The following is a 17,353-nucleotide window of genomic DNA, read 5'->3' as shown; positions in this document are numbered from 1 at the left end:
TATTCACTCTTAATAGTTTGATCGGTGCTCTCTATAAAGCCCGATCAGGAGAGCTGGATCTGATCGATATGGACATAAACGCGAGTGAAGTATAACCAGACGCGAGAGAGAGATCAGATCAGCTGCTGAGTCTGACAGAGACACGCAGCTCTGCATGATCACCTGAAGCCCCGCCCACTGTTTAGCGAGCTGCAGGAGAAACTGACGGGCTGTCAGGAGAGAGAGAGAGAGAGAGAGAGAGCGAGAGAGAGAGAGAGAGAGAGAGAGAGAGAGAGAGAGAGAGAGAGAGAGAGAGAGAGAGAGAGAGAGAGAGAGAGAGAGAGAGAGAGAGAGAGAGAGAGAGGAAAAGAGAGGATCCGTTTCTCCCGTGTGATTATTCAAAGTTAATGTAAACTTTTGAATAATGTACTTCATCTACTACAAGTAGTTTGTTTGAATGTAATAATTATGTTTGTGGAATCATTTATTGAAAAATGAATCTGAATTTTTTCGATCTGTTACGATTATAGACTGAAGCAATATAAAAATGAGCCCCGTGAACTGAGTTTTAAACATCAGCATATCTGCTCATAGTCCGGTAATTACCTGCTAACGGAAACTCTGCTACACAACTCTTATTATTATTATTATTGAAATATGACCGGTAAGTTTCAAATGTATCCGGTAAAATAAATTCTGCCCGGACATTTGACCGGCGAGAAAAAATCCTAGCGGAAACCCTGCATGGTATGTGTGTGTGTGTGTGTGTGTGTGTGTGTGTGTGTGTGTGTGTGTGTGTGTGTGTGTGTGTGTGTGTGTGTGTGTGTGTGTGTGTGTGTGTGTGTGTGGAAGCGTGAGCAGACAAGTACTCAGGAGTTGAGTCAAAGCCAAAAGTGGCACTGTGGTTCCTGATGCAAGGGTAACATATGGTTTATGTCAGATTTAAAAAATAAGTGGACCTAAATAAACTTGTGTTTTTGTCTGTAGGCCTACTTTAATTAGCAAGCAAAAACACAAAGGCCTTAGAATAAGAGAGTAGATTGGCTCTTTGAAAAAAAAAACGTGTCAGAATACCGAGTAAAAAGCCTAGTAACATACACTATTGTGTTGCAGCTTGAAATTAAACAATAAAACTATAATAAGTTTAGCAGATCCAATCATCTGCAATCTGATATCCTAATCAACTGATTGGAAGCAGGTGTGCAGGTAACACAGGTTCCCAAGGTGACGGAGCTGTACTCTAGCTCGCTGTCCTTTCAGCACCACTGTGTAACAATACCTGCGGCCAAACCTCTCAGTTGAAAATGAAGCAGTCAAAGTAAACTAAAGCTAACGTTTCTGCAAGTGCTAGTCTGGGCTTTCATTGACTACATGCTCCCCGGGCTGATACTCACGAATGATACAGGAAGTTGTCAGCAGTGGGAGAAGAGCAGTTTTCAGGCAGCTGGTCTCAAACTGAGAGAGGAGAAAAAAAACTCAACAGCATTACTCTGATAACAGGGATGCAATTATGGAACAGCCATATTCAGATTAAGGTTAATTTATTGTCCATTATAATGCCTTCTTAATGGCTGAGTTGTTAGTTGGGTCAAAACAGCCTCAGTCTTTCTTTGTCTTTTCTTTGTGTTCCAGAAAATACACTGTTTCCAGATAGTAGTAATTAAGGTGAGGACAAGAGAAGAGGTATGGCATTTCTCTGGATGTTGCTCCAATAGAAACCAGCTATAAAGACAAAACATTAATACATTACACATGTGCCTCATGTTATCAAGTATGACATGAATTAGCTTTTAAGATTCACATTATGATTCGAAATCATTGCCTTTTTGTACTGATACAAAAACACACTTAGAATTGTGCTATGGATAGGTTAAAAGCATAATGCAGTTCAGCCTGGGTGAGAATGGCTTTGGTTTCACTGTGAGGCCTGGTGGAACATTTCAGATGGATTAACGATAACAAGTTCTAGATTTCAGTAGAGTGTGTGTCTGTGTGTGTCTGTCATTTCCCACAGACATTGGAAAAAGTGTCAAGGTCAGTCACACTGTAGGCTACAGTGAGATCAAACAGGCCACATCCACAGGTCTCATCTAACAGGTTGTCAGCAGCTGAAAGAGGCCGTTGTTGTTTTTCAGGCAGGGGGGCACTTTATCGAGAGAACCCACCATCAGTGTTTTCCTAATATGCTCTTACAGGAGAAACAAACTCATGCATAAGAACGTCTAAACAACGTCTACAAACAAACATCTAACTGGCAGAAAAGTATGGAAATATAAGTTAGAAATAAATATATAGTTCAACCACCATTTTCCCTTTGGCTCAAATGTGGGCATCACTATGTACACAACCTTTACTATACATTATGTTTGTTTCATGGTGGCTGACATCGTAACAATATTTACCTCACATTAAGAAAACCCTCATGTCTAGGATGGAAAAAAATATTAGTGATGAAGCACTATTTCAGAAAAGATGGCTTAGTGGGGGTTTTTTAGGGGACTGTATCACTGTCATCAGTTCCTGTGGCTCTGTTGGAATCAGATACTTGTCCAGCCAGCAGAATGTTCCCATCACATGAATGTGATTCAAGCATCAAGGTTTGTGGATAACCCGAGAGCCCACTGATGTTCCTGCCTCTGTAATTCTCTGGTTAGCACTGAGGCTATGTGTTTTATGGCTTGTCTGTTATTTCCTCCGTGCTTCTGGTGTGTTTCTCATGTTTAGACAGTAAATAAGGCTGAGAGAAGGGAGACCAAACAAAAGTGACTGACAGCTTTATTTACATTTTCACTCATGCATCAACTTTTCGTTTTGGCTGGCTACACGTGGAACCAACCTGTTTAGATGACTTGCAAATAACTAGATATTATGTGAGAGCAAGGAAAGTGCTCAAAGCCTAGTCACATGTTTGTCTCAAACTTTTTTTATTTGGTGGACAGAGCAGACTGAGGCAGCTCATGCTCAGGGTTTCAATGTCAGTGATGTCATGATAGCTGCAAACCATTAAAACCAAACATTTAGTTGGTTGTTTGTTTCATGTTGTGGTTGGATGTCAACATAAAAAAACTTCTGGTGTTTTCCACTAATAATGATCTCAGTATTGGCATTGATCCTTATATATGACATCCTGTGTGATAAGGCTGTTTGGCACTGGTTCAAGATGCTTGCTTACAGGATACAGCTCAGACTTAATGAGGCTTTTAAAGGAACAACGGCAGGAATCCTGGAACAAAGCAGGAGACTATCCCCCATCCTCATATTAAAAATGGATCTCACAGATCTCGTGTTGCCACTGGCGTGTTCACTCAGGCATGATGTAATGATGGCAGATAGGACAGAGTTTGATGCATTCACCCTCAGTGGCCCTTACGGATTTGCCACAAAAGGCCTTCCAGCTAGTAAGACGCTGGAAGAAGTGGGTAAGTGGGCCACTGTTCCAAAGGCAAGTCAATGGGAGTTAATCAATATATGAAGGTTGGACAAGTTACAAGTGTGTTCTGCATTGGCGTACCTTCATTCAACAAACGATATAAAAAAATCGGAATAATACATTTCCTCAGATGGTAAGAATGTGTCCCAACCATGCACTTGTGACAGTTTCAATGTAAGCAGTATATGTACAACTGTCCAAAATAAAATGTTCTACCTCTAAAAATGTAATTCCCAGGACTTGCTAACATTTACACAGCAACATTTATTTTCACAACAGCCACTTACCAAATATTTAGTTAGTTTCACAGCACACCTGTATTGATTTCCATCTCAGCTACTGTAGCCTACCAGCTGATCTATAGGATAACATGCCCTAACACCTTCAGTTTGTCTGGATGTCTCGTCTTATCCGGCATTTTTTTCTGGTCCCTGATATTTATTTATTATTATATATTTTTAGACACTGAGTAAACAGTTATATATGTTCCCTTCATTATTCAGAACAGCATAGTGGTAGAGCTGTTAGAGCAGTAGCAGACAGTCCTGAGCAGCAGTGAACATTTGGCCGCAAACATCCACAGGATTAACAGGAGAGAGCAAGACAAAGGCTAGCATTTAATTATTGTCTTTGGCTGCTTGGATGAGCCTGATGCAGCCAAACCAGAAAGGAATGACAAACCGAGGTCAAACCCGCAGGAGAAAACACACTTCAGCTGCTTTGCACTCTCCTCCGAATGATGGAAATCAATCTGTACACGTTCACTGTAGTTATAAAGACGAAAAGCAACTGGTCTCACATGTTGAATAGAGATCTTACATGATTTCAGTGTTGCTAAGCATCTGAACAAAGCAGACCCTGCAGCTGCATCCGCCTCAGATGGTTGGGCTGCTGACCAGCTGCTGCTCAAATGAGGTTAAAGAGCCTCTGAGGATGTGCTATTAGACATTTCAGCATTGTATATCCCTTACAGCCAGGCAGGCTTTCTAACACAGTGACACAAGAGTTTTTATTTCCTCTAGAATGACGCATCATTTAAACAAAAAGAGTCATGTCAAAAGTGATTTAGTTGAAGCCATGTGCTGGAAAAGCATCTATACAGTAGTAGACGTTTTGCAGAGAAAGCTGTTTCGATTTTTGCTCTATTGTTCTTTTAGGACATGTTTAGGTTGTTCAATATCTGAGAAAAAGGCTGAATGAAACGTGGAAACTAGCTCTTTTCATGTTTCTCTTACACTTCATTTTGTATCTTTCTAAATAGTTTTGAGAATGCTGTTAGTCAGTGCAATGCACACTGTGACCTCTGAGAGTGACCTCTGTGTGAGTGCTGAGAGGAGGACAGATATAAAACACTTTTATGACAGACATCCTCTGGCAGGAGTGGTCTACAATACTAAACCTGGCTCAACCGCTGTTCTCCTCTGGCTTGGCAAGGACAGGCAGGACTAAAGTGAAAAGACAGCCTGTTATCCTGGACTAACCCTGCTCTGTGTCCTGCAAAACCTAAAAGAACAAACCTGAAGGCGTTACTGCTTCAATGTAGTAAGGTTTTATGACTCATAACATACCACAAGTCTTCACCGCAACCATTTCCTTATACTGAGCAGTGTTTTTATGAATGAATTCATGAAACACAATAGGACCTTGGTGTTGAAAAGTACTTTTTGACCTGCAAAACATGTACTTGCAGTCACTATGCTACATGTATTTTCAGAGTAACGTGCATCATATGGAAGAATAATCAATACCAGCCACAGCTCAGCCCATTTCCTTCTTCCTGCAAGAACAGAGCAGAACCTCATTAGCAGGGACGACTGGTGACAGCTACCAATAGAGACTGACAGGAGACAGCACTGCAACACAAACAACTGAGTAGTGCATATTGTAAAAATAAATCATGTTAACAAAGATAGCATGAAAGAAGTTCATGAATGATCTGAAGGTTCCTTATTGACCTTGGACACAGTGGATGACAAAATAAATCCAAAGTGTGTTTGAATCCATAGAACATTTCATAACAGCTAATAAATGGACCCTGTATTGGGATTATTTTGTCAACTGCTGTTTAAGGTCAGAAATAAAAAATATGGAGTCAAGACAAATGGCAACTGTTTTGCCAGATGAAATAAGTAATCATTAACTTGCCTAACTAATGCAAACGTGTACCATGCCGTGACAAGAAAAACAAATGCTGCAAAAGTATAAATTAAAATGCGTTATACTGTACTTTAAACATTTTAAACTGAATGTTTTAAATAGGTTTCTTTACGTTCTCCCCCAAAATCGATAAAGTCCATTTTATGAGATACAGTTCTAACTCTTCAAAAAGGTGAATTCTCAATATGACAGATTAGGAAAGAGAGAAAATTAACGTTACTCAGCTGAAAACATTTATGAAAATAGTAGGCCTATTAATAAAAGAAAAAATATTAGGACGGTTAAAAATGCTCACCTCCAACACAAAACCCTTACCATGCACACCTGTAATAATGATGTAAAAAAAGACAATTCTTTAAAGGTCAAAGGCCATGTTTTTTTTAATTTTTTACAGCATTACTCCTTTTATCTTTTTATGTAATAATCTAGACGAAAGTAGAAGGAGGGGTTAGATTCTCGTTGGAAGACAGACGGGATAACGTTTGAAAATTACTCTGTCAAATTAAAAATATATAAATACATTACATGATATCAACCGCCTGAAAGAATAGTCATTTAAGTGGAACATACAAGGGGGAAAAGGTGCATTTAAGGCAACTGCTAGTTAGCTGAGTTTGCACCAAAAGGGTCTCTTGAACCGGAGTTGCGTTGGTGTGAATGAGGTTCAGCCATGCCCCTTGGTAGAGTCAGTGTTACTGTCCGCTATGTAATTAGATGCCTCGATACCCTAGACCTGTGAATGGAGCCGGAGGGGGGAGGGGTATGATAGCAGATACACTAACTCAGGTACATAGGGAACAAGCCCGGTCAACTAGTTAATATTGCAGGGACTGGGCAGTTGAATTGGCAGGAGAGAAGTGGAGTAGGTGTAGTGTTGCGTTCACTTTCTCCCGTTTCATTTTGGGGAAGTGGCGATTAGTGTTACGTAAAAGAGGGTCGTTAGTATCAAATACATCTTTGTTAGTAAGAGAACAAGGATAGAGAGAACCTGCAGTGATCTTGAGACAGAGAAATGTGTACATTTTATTGTCTTTAAAGTTGAACTGCTTTTAATAAATCTAGCTTTTGTCAATTTGTTGTGTGTCAAGGAGAAACTGATGACATATTTTTTTTATTTAAATCAATCTACCAATTGTCCGACTAGAGTTGATGAGGATATTTTGCAAGGAAGCCTGAACATATTTACAAGTTTGTTAAATAATTTGTAACGTTAAAGGGAACATTTAAAGTAGCTCAGGTGAAACCAGCACCCCCTGCTGGTCAATCCGAGAGAAACAGATTGACTGATAAAGAACATTGTGACAGAGGGAGGGAAAGGAAAAGGGAGGCAAATATTTGATTATTCCACATTCATATTCCAACGATTTTTCATTTATAATTTTCAAGGAAATAAAGTTATTCTTTGCAGCCGTCACTACAATAAAACAGAGCAATGTGTACCCTTTAGAGTCATTTATAAACTACATCAACTGTTCAAGCTGCTTCAGAAAATAAAAAAAAGGTGCAACTATTCACAGAAATAAAAAGGGGAGACTACATTAAATAATTCAGTCACATGTACATATCAACAAATGTATATATTATAGTACAGAGTAGGGATGTTTTCTCAGTGGAAATCTTGTGACACAGTATCTGTGTGGTGGGAGCTGTAAAAAAGAAAGATAACCAGAGAGTAAAGCTCTTACAGTCTGCTGGTTTTTGAAAATAAATTAGAAGCGGTTTCACAATCTGTGGAGATCCAGGTTGAGTGGAGCTGGATCGAAGAGTGTCGTTCCCCTCGTGATCTTGTCTTTCTCTTTTGAACTCTCATCGCTTAAAGTCGTGAAGACGTGTCGACCTGAGTGTCCTGTATCCCCATTTTAGTGTCTTTGCACACCACTCTGCAGTGTCTTTGACCTCAGGAGAGTCCAAGCAGTCTGTGTTCGCGCCACTCTGGGATCAGCCATGACACACCATATTCCTTAGTGATCCTTATTATAACCTGACCTGAGACCAGTACTGGCCTCTACACTCCTGGGACCTGAGTTGGCTCGCTTTTATTCACCAAGAAGTTGCATTTGTGAAGAACATCCTTTTGGGTTTTGAAAGGAAAGAAGAGATGTTGTGGTCCGGAGGTTTGTTTGCCTTGTCTATGAGTTTTTTCTGTCTGCTTATACTGTGACTAAATGGTGATGAATGACACTATATTACCCTGCATGGCAGAGAAAACATTTCCCAGGCTTTGGTTTGGAATTGTCAAAGCATGTGTGTGTGTGTGTGTGTGTGTGTGTGTGTGTGTGTGTGTGTGTGTGTGTGTGTGTGTGTGTGTGTGTGTGTGTGTGTGTGTGTGTGTGTGTGTGTAAGTGTGTAAGTGTGTAAGTGTGTAAGTGTGTAAGTGTGTGTTTGCATCTGCATGCGTCTGTATATGCATGCGTGTCCGTTAACTGTGTGTATGTAGGTGTGTGTGTCATTCTTGCAGCCTGCTGCAGCACTCCTAGCTGCATTTACAGAAGTTTATTGTCCAATGCCGATCTAAAAAAAAGTCCCCCTGGGCAGTATCCTGAGAACCCCACCCCCATTTAAAAAAATGTAAGGATAAAATCTGAATTGCAAACGTCCATGGCCAACACACGACACATCCACCTACACTGACAGCAGTCACTGATGTTATGACACGAGCAGCCACTGCTACGCACATTGTTCCACAGTCGTCCAGAAAATAAATAACACTGCAGTCACAAACAAGATCCCCAAGCTGACACACCACCTGAGAGACAAAGAGAGAGGAGTCACAAAGAATTAGAGGAGTCAAAGGTAATTTCATTATGTTTTGACGACAGTATATATTCTACTTCTTTTTGGGGTTAAGCAATGTTTCAGCAAATCTGTCAGCCATCCACACTTAAAAATAAATCAACCTAAAAGTACAAATAAATGTTCCTGCACAACCATTTAAGAAACCCCAAAGTCTGGTTAATGAGAAAAAATCACGTAGAAACACGGGTTGAAATCAAAGAGGTGACAACAAACAAACACAAGATATGGTGATGTTGATGTGAAGTAAATATCTTATGCTGATGTAAAATGGAAGAAAATTAAATGTAACTGTTAAATTCAAAGACGTTAAAGGTGCAAAGATGAAGAAGAAATTATGGTTGAATGTTGAAGGCAAGCTGTAGCAGGTACATGTGTAGGAGGGAAAGTGAGCCGGCCAGAGTCAAATAGTTGGTCACAGTGCGGTAACAAAAAGATCCCCATGTACAAAATATTACTATTGTTCAGTTTGTTATTTCCTTTTTTAAAACAACTACAGATTAATTGTTGATAAATGATTAATTACATAATAAAATAAGTGTTGATGCATCATTTGTGTTGATTGTATAACATTTCTGTGCTCTTACTATCTTATTTTCATTTAACCATGAGCAGCATCTACAGTTCAAATAGGACCCTTTGTTGTTTACATTTGGGTATGATGAGTAAATTCCATAGATGAATCACTACTGTGCTTTTATTCTGAAGGTCAGGAGCCTATATAGGAAGTACTTATATTACTACAGAAATGCAACTTGCTAAGCGCTTGTCAAAGACAATTTAGGCTCCGTAGCCAGATCATTCCCAGCGTTTACTTTGGAGGCTGCACAGAGCCAAACACTTGCTGTGCAGGTTCTGCTTGAACGGGAAATTATTTGACCGAGGTCCAGAGAAGAGGCGGCGGAAGTCTGTAGTTTCTACTCAAAGCCCTCAGGACTCACCTCTGCTACAGGACACGCCAAAGACTTCAAGGCCATAGGATAAAGGCAAGAGAAAAGAACAAGAACAGAAACAAAAACTGGAGAAGAAAGAGAAAAAGAAGAGACAAAGAAGTTAAAAGGAGAACACATAGGTAAGTTATGTTAGTATCAGAAGAGACAGGCACAAAGGTTTAATGTACAAGGAAACTTGACACTGATATATATGAAATATTTGTCTTAATAATATGTATGTAAGAATGTAATCTGACATGTTTTTGAGCTTTTTAAAAAGATTGTTTTCACTACAAACAATGTGAAAAAATTAATACACTCAAAATGTAATCTTTAATTGATTTCACAGGCTTGAGAGCAGAGATATTTAAGCTATTGCACTTAGAAGTACTTCTTTGTTTGCATCAAAGTCTAATTTGTGCGTGTGAAAATGAAACATATGCTACCTTTTCCTCCAGGTCTTTAATCTGCCTCCTCTGGATTTCCGTCTTGTCTTCAAGGTCACGAATTCTCTGCAAATATTCCGAGAGAAAACTGTAAGGAATGCGTTTCTTCGAGGGGAAAAGGGAAGGCTCAATTATCTCTAGCCAAGAGGGATTTCCCACAAACAAATAAAACATACAAAGCTATTTCCACACAGCTTTATCATCACACACACAAATCCCTCTCCATCACACAGACGTCTACAGACCTGGTGTGCCTGGTGCAGCAGCTCCATCCTCTCCTGGAGGATCTGGCAGTCGTACTCTCGACTTTTCCTCAGCATCTGCCTCCTCAGCTTCTCCACCGCTGTCCGCAGCTCGTCCTTCTGAAGCTCGTCCAGAGGCTCGCCGTACTTTATCACCTGCAGGAGCAAAACGGGCATCAGGCACAGTGGATACCATAATGGATTTGTATTTCTTAAAGACACTTCTCAACACTTTGGTCCAGCTGTTCTTTCTCGAACACTTCTTGTGTCAGCAGTAGCTAAGACGTAAAAGTAATCTCAAAACTGTAGGAAACCCATGTTTTCTTGATGTGTGTTGATAATTGCAAAGTCTCCATAGTCACAAATGTATCCCTTTGCAATAACGTTGTACGTCGATCATGAGGACGTACTGCAGATAGCGCAGATGTTCCACATTAGTGTGATGTTCATGATCTCAGAATGTGTGCTATAAGAAAACCTATAATGTTGCGACACCATTCTTGACATTAAAATTGATGTCTTCATTCGACAAACATCACATAATTGAGTATATTAAAAGACCTGAATGTCAGCATTACTTAAGGTTAACAAGAGGTTTCCAGGTATATACTGATTATTTAAAATATGTAGAGTAGTTTTCATTTCAATTCAGCTGCAAATTGAGACATGAAGCACCTTGTCCTGCTGCAGGGCGTTGTATAACGTTGCTTCCAACTCCTGGATTTGCTGTCGGGAAAATAAAAACAAGGTGTTTGTTACTTTTGATGTCAAAGATGCAAGAATTAAACTTTGTATTAACCTACCTATATTACCTGCAGTCCTACTGTTAACCACATTTACTGTATACATAACCCTAAATCCTTCACCTATACTTTTCATGAATCTAACCATACTCTTACACCAGGAACAAACATTTAAGTAAATTAAGTACATTAGGGGGCCTGAATATTTGTCCCCACATAATAAATGAGTCCCAGTGACTAAACATATTTGGGCCCCACAAAGTGATACATCACACTCAAACCCACACGTACCATGTAGGCCTGGTCCAGGGCCTGCTTTCTGTAGTCCAGCTCCTCTTCTAGATATCCCTTCTGTTTACAGAACATCTCCTGTGCAGAAGAAAGTAAATCAGACACAGAGTTAGGGGGTATTATTTGTTTTCTTTTGCAACTCATTTGTACCGTGATACTTTATATAAACCAATCTGTGTGCTGTGCATGAGGCGTTATGGAGGATAACTACCTTCATATCACACTGAACTAAAGCTGCTGTGATCCATTGCAAGTAAGAAAACATGTATATGAAAGGCAATGTCATATTAAATAAATTATTAAATTTTTCTGGGTTGTTTGAACCGACCATCTCTATCTCCAGGTCCATCATCTTCTGGTGCAGCGACGCCTCCGTCCCCTCAATCTGTTGAATCCACTAGAGGGCAACAAATGGCAACAATTAGTTAGCACAACTATTCTGTGATTTATTTTTTCATTATTTAATAGAACCATAATATAGTTTCCAAACCTTTTCTGCTAGTGACAAAACAGTGCTAGCCTGAATAATGGCCACTTGCTCCTCATTTCTTAAGTTCTACAAAAAAGGAGAAATTAAGAACTCTGTTAATAATCTACCTACAGTATATAGTGTCATACATTATGAAAAGTTAAATGACATAATGATTACCCCGTTGTCTCCCAGGATATCTAGAAGTTTGATGAGATCTGGTATGCACACGTCCTGTAATGAAAACAGAATAAAGATCAGAATTATACACAAAAAAGGCATTAACCATTAATTTAGACTTTTAATCTAAACTTCTTTCCACAAAACATTTCTATTGATGTTTATAGGGTTGCATGCTCTAAATATGGCACCAAACAGCTTGTGGTTTGTACAGCCATAACATTCATGGGCTCTCTTGCTCTTATACTTTGTAATCAGTTACTATAAATAATGCAGTGGAGTCCTTCTCCTTTGTACCTTGACCCCCTCCTTCATACAGTAGATCTGCAGAGCGCTGACTCCCTCAGAGAAGGGATGCATCCTCAGGTGGTTGAATGGAGGGGACTTCCTCTCACGCTCCTATGAAAACAGCAGAAAACATACCATGAAACAGGGAAGGCACAATAACTAACAAACATTATGAGCCCCTCCTGACTCTATTAGAACTGGGATTAAATAGTATTTTTACTTGTATCGGCTTGTTTTAGACTTTCCGCTTCAGACAGCATTTTTCAAATAGATCCAAATCAATGTGGTCATTCAGAACTGAACTAAAGTCCCTGAATCAATCCTTGTTTCCATTTTTCTGTACTGATATTAAAGTTTCAGAACAGCAGGTGGGGAAATTGGCCTTGTTTAGTCATGAAAATGTAACTTATTCAAGTAAAATTGCTACCCCTGCTTCCATCTTTAGAAGCATTAGACAAACACCTTATGGAGAAAGCCTTTAATTACTGTTAAGGTGTGATCAGTGTATTCTCACACTGTACTGAGCTCTTCCCCTCTCTGCTCATAGGTGGCAGATGAGGCCCTCAAAAGCTCCCGCCGGTATCTGCACTGCAGCACATAATGTAACACAAAAACCACACACTGATAGACTGTTGGGTCGTCTGGCTACATGAGTGTCTAACTTGATAGGATATTAACATAGCTACTTTTTGTAGTCATTTTTAACGTTTTTATGTAAAAATTAGTGAGTTAGTCACTATGTTGCCAAGCATGGTAAAACAATTGTGATTGAGCCAATGGATCATTGATAGAAGTATTGCAATATTGATTAGGAACTTCTTTTTTTTCTTTTTGTATTCTTTATTTATTTGGGGTCACATTATAATACAAGTACAGTTTTTCAAATCATATATTTTTAAAGACCCGAAAGTGACAAATTAAATAGCAAACAAAATTAGTCCAAATAAAATAAAAACGGAAAAGTACACAGGGGTTGTTTGAAATAGCAAATGTCTACACATGTACATATGCATACATATCAACATACATATATACATTCAATACACATACATGTGACCATGCATACACATATATACATATACATTCAATCGGTGTATAGAAACACAGTCAAACAAGGGATGGTCGTCTTTGGGATATGTAAATTCTCCACTTTTTCCATATTTCTTCCAATGTGTTTTCCTGAAGCCTCATTGAGAAGGAACTTCTGACTGTCTGTGGCAATGCACCCCGAAAACAATAACAATAGAATTGCAAACCAAACCTTTGTTTTAATACTGCAGCTTGACATTAAAAGGCCAAATAAGTTGTCTTTTATTATGAAGTAGTCACAGTAAATGCAATGTGACACTGAGCGCCATCGTTCATCTAAAAATGTGCCTACAAAACGAGACAACAATGGATTTTGGGCCTTTTTTGTCATTGGATGAGTTTGAGATATTACAGGGAATAATGGAAGGGGAAGCTATAGTGATATGATAGATAAAGAGCTGAACTCCTCCTTACTGATTTCTTTAATAAAATGGTTTGTTTTGCTGTCCCCAGTATATACCTACAGTATTAAACCACAGTTTCTGTTACCACCAGTGAATATGGTGTCACTATTTGAACCATGATTGAAATAAAAGATTGCCACGTTATTCATGACAGGTGACTCACCTCTAGCTCCAGTATCCTAAACTCCAACAGTTCGTTCTGATCTCTGGAGTCTTGTAGTTCCTGCTGCGCCCGGCTGCTCTCTGACTCCATCTTTTCCAGCTGGACACCATAAAGGTAGAATTACCAGACAGGAAAAGGCAGTTGTCCACAACTCTAAACTGTAAATTGTAATATTTCAGGCATTTATAATGGTATTGAAGAATAATAGTGCTGCCCCAACATAAAATACTCCTTTGACATATCAGATACCTTTTAAACTGCAATTCACACAATCACAAACACTGAGAAACACTAAAGATGTGTATTTATCAGGAAAACTACGTTGAAGTCCAACCTTGTCATATAGCTCCTGATTCCTTCGTAAGAAGAGCTGCTTCTCCTCCACCCATTTGGAGTCCTGTAGAGGACAGAAACACTTGATGCATTACATCAAAGCTATTTAAAGACAGTAGAAATATCATTACATACATGTTCCCTGTCAAACAGAACAAAGATCAACTCCAAATGTTGTGATGGCATGACATTGAGGACAGTATGGGACATGTTGATTGAGAGGAGTTGTTTGTTCATATAACTAAATGTTTATTTATCTAACTAAATTTGTATTCGTTATATTTGATTCAATATATTTTGCTGTATACTTGTCTCTTAAAGAGATATACATAAGACTTTTTGAAATAAAATAAAGCATTAGCAATATATATCTTATACCATTTGCTATGCATCAATTTAAAAAACGACATTGTTATTACAGCCTTCGGTGTGGTGTTGTAGCAGAGAGTAAACATCACACAGACCTTGCATGCATGTGTGCACACAGTAAACTGCCTTCAAATATTTGTTTTCAGGATGTGCTGCTCATATTTATATAGTGTGATATTTCTTTTATTTTTCCTTCACCGTACATCAACACAATGATCCGCAGGTATCAATGTGTGTGTTTGTGTCTCCTACCTGTCCCTTTAGGTTCAGTTCCTTCTCCAAGTCTTCTATTTTGGCTTTATACCTGAGAACCTCTGCCTGGAGCTGCTCCTGAGCCTGAAACATCAGCAAAACAGACTTTCGTTAGTAACAAAATCACTGTTTCTCAAGTGTGGGTCCATGCAGGAAAGGGATTATTTATTTATTATTATAATGCTCATCAAAACCAGACACACACTTATATAGTTATTTTAAAAGAACCATTACCACATGACAACATATTCCTTTTCTTCCCTCATATCAATGAAGATAGCCTTTAAGAAGCTTTATTGTATTCACATTTGAATTAACATTACGAGACACCCTCTAAAGATTTACCTTATGTAAAGCGGCATTGGGTTCCTTGAAAGGCGCTATATAAATGAAATCTATTATTATTAATATATAAGGACAGATTGGTGATGCAGGGCCCAGTCAATTTGGTACGTGCAGATAACATCAGATGCATTGTTAGAAAGCCTAAGAGGATGCTTAGTAAAGGGGTGGCCATTACCTGACCTTTGTATAAGCAGCCTTATTGTGTTTGGGCTGTGCATTGTCTCTGTTATGTCTCCGTAAAGTAAACGGGAAGCTCTTGTGGTATTTCTTTATTATTTTTGTGGCAAATACCACTTATTACTGAACTGCATTGCCACTTCTCTCCTTCACATCAGATAAATCATGAACTCCTCTACCCTCTCTCTCAGCACTCTGTTACAGGTAGAATCAAAACAGGCTTGAACTGAATGAAGCTTTGTATTGTGTTGTTTTATGTAAATGTGCAGTCACAAATGTACAACAGGCTTACAGGCTTCAGTACTCAATAAAAAGGCTAGTTGTCACTGCATAACTTGTACTACTAACCCACAGTAAGGTATGTTGACCAGTAAATATATTACAATTGTGTGAAACTCCCAGTCTTTTAGCAGCCATGAGAAAAGTAAAGCAAAATAATTTAAGAAGCCTTTTATAATTCTCTCTCTCTCTCTCTCTCTCTCTCTCTCTCTCTCTCTCTCTCTCTCTCTCTCTCTCTCTCTCTCTCTCTCTCTCTCTCTCTCTCTCTCCTACAACTTATTCAGCTGACTGTGGCCATTCACTTCTAATTAAACCAATATTTAGACACATTCTCTGTGAGCCAATCACATTCCACTTCAGTGTGAAATGTATGCAACCCTGCTAAATGTCCATCAGGGGATCCTATACTACTTATGGCATCTCCACCACCCAAAAAGTGTACTACTTTGCGACGTATCTTAATCTCCAAAGAATCCTTGCATTCCTCAACTTTATCACCAACCTACTCCGAAACAGAAGAGTTTTTTCCTTTCACTAGATTGCTAAACTGAGAGGAATTGATCATACAACAATGGTATGTTTACAGTGTCAAAGCTCTTAGCAACTCTATTTGTGGCGATTCCCTCAGTTTCAGCTGGTGGTGAAGAACAGTAAGAACCATTTCTCAACCACAAAACAATTAAAAACATTTACTTAGAGAAACACAAAATTAATATCAATCAAATCACACCTGTGCCTTTACAACAGAAAATAGGTTTTTGTTAAAAATAAACAAATAAACAAAACATTGCCTGTGGATGAATAGTGATATTTAGATAGAATGTATAAAAAAAAGGGAAATTATTACAGTAAGTAAGTAGTATACGTAGATGGGAGTGATAAACAGTGATTTTCTGACTGTGTTTTACCTTGGCTTCCATCTCAGCATCCAGAATGCCTCCTTTCTGTTCCTGCAGCAGGGCGTATGCTCGCTGTAAGGCCTGATACTCTCTGGTGAGCTGACGGAAACGCAGCTCCGACTCCTCGTTGGCGAGACCCTTTTGTGACACACCAGGCAAGAGGTCAAAGTCTATAGGCGAATTTGGATACAGCATATGCCTATTCGAATGTGTCTGAATGGAGTAAATTCAGGATTTTGAGTATTAAGTCACTTAAGTAAGTTTTATCTTGGTGACTTGGCGAACATTAGGCTAAATCTCACCTCCTCCAGGTCTTCATCGGGAGTCGCAGGAGTTCTGTCCATCCTGAAGGAAGCCACTGAGGACGACTCTGAGTCCATCGACTCTTCATCATACCCGAAGAAGGTGTCTACTACGATGTGCCTCTGCAAAGAAGGAAGTTGAAATATGTACAGATCTAAACCATCTCTGACCAAAGTCCTCACTCTTGGGTATCCCAGAAGTCTTTTTATTTTCCTTTTTCAATGTGGTATTCAACTAAATTCAACAAAACCCCTATGGGACTATCCCTTACTTAATCAAAACATATCAATGCAGGTGCAAGTGTCAGAGGAAGAAGTTTACATTTTGAGTTTTGTGTAACTGTTAATGACTCATACACATATAGGTTCTACATGTTATACATTACATGTTACTTGTTAGACGCTTTTATCCAAAGCGACTTACATACTCAATACTGTGGGCAATCCCCACAGGAGCAATTTGGGGTGAAGTGTCTTGCCCAGGGACACAACAACATGCTGACTGCAGTGGGGTTTGAACCTGTGACCCCCTGATCCAAACACCAAGGCTCTATCCACTGCGCCACACGCCTCCCCGTGTGGCGTGTCCCCGTGTATTATACAAGACTCACTTTAATACGTGTAGAGCCGAGACATGAGATTGACAATTAAAAAGCCTTAAATAGAGTTATTTCTACACAGACAAATAATATACGCTTATACCACAAATAATCATTACTGAAATGCTCCTTAAAGGTAGGGTATGTAAGTTTGAGAAACCGGCTCGAGATCGCTAGAATTTCAAAATACAC

The 17,353-nt window shown here is 39.1% G+C and overlaps 1 protein-coding gene across 2 annotated transcripts in view; it reads right to left on the bottom strand.

The window, feature by feature from the left end:
- Window positions 1-3,821: 3,821 nt before the first annotated feature.
- Window positions 3,822-17,353, bottom strand: part of jakmip2 (janus kinase and microtubule interacting protein 2) — a 32,289-nt gene continuing 18,757 nt past the window's right edge. The window contains exons 10-24 of one of the 2 annotated variants that reach the window (XM_034206605.1): window positions 16,563-16,685; window positions 16,270-16,398; window positions 14,561-14,644; window positions 13,941-14,003; window positions 13,607-13,705; window positions 11,960-12,061; window positions 11,663-11,716; window positions 11,504-11,569; window positions 11,342-11,410; window positions 11,014-11,091; window positions 10,655-10,705; window positions 9,983-10,135; window positions 9,738-9,803; window positions 9,301-9,377; window positions 8,028-8,312 (exon numbers count right to left, since the gene is read on the bottom strand). In XM_034206605.1, the coding sequence (XP_034062496.1) occupies window positions 9,327-9,377; window positions 9,738-9,803; window positions 9,983-10,135; window positions 10,655-10,705; window positions 11,014-11,091; window positions 11,342-11,410; window positions 11,504-11,569; window positions 11,663-11,716; window positions 11,960-12,061; window positions 13,607-13,705; window positions 13,941-14,003; window positions 14,561-14,644; window positions 16,270-16,398; window positions 16,563-16,685 (1,188 nt within the window). In that variant the 3' untranslated portion in view covers window positions 8,028-8,312; window positions 9,301-9,326. Of the gene's footprint in view, window positions 8,313-9,300; window positions 9,378-9,737; window positions 9,804-9,982; window positions 10,136-10,654; window positions 10,706-11,013; window positions 11,092-11,341; window positions 11,411-11,503; window positions 11,570-11,662; window positions 11,717-11,959; window positions 12,062-13,606; window positions 13,706-13,940; window positions 14,004-14,560; window positions 14,645-16,269; window positions 16,399-16,562; window positions 16,686-17,353 lie in introns of both variants that reach the window. The other variant, XM_034206604.1, reaches the window with a different exon arrangement.

Source organism: Gymnodraco acuticeps, unplaced genomic scaffold (genome assembly GCF_902827175.1).
Source record: "Gymnodraco acuticeps unplaced genomic scaffold, fGymAcu1.1, whole genome shotgun sequence".
In the NCBI taxonomy this organism is placed as follows: Eukaryota; Metazoa; Chordata; class Actinopteri; order Perciformes; family Bathydraconidae; genus Gymnodraco; species Gymnodraco acuticeps.
Note: the sequence above shows the minus strand (reverse complement) of the source record. Positions and strands in the feature narration are given on the sequence as shown.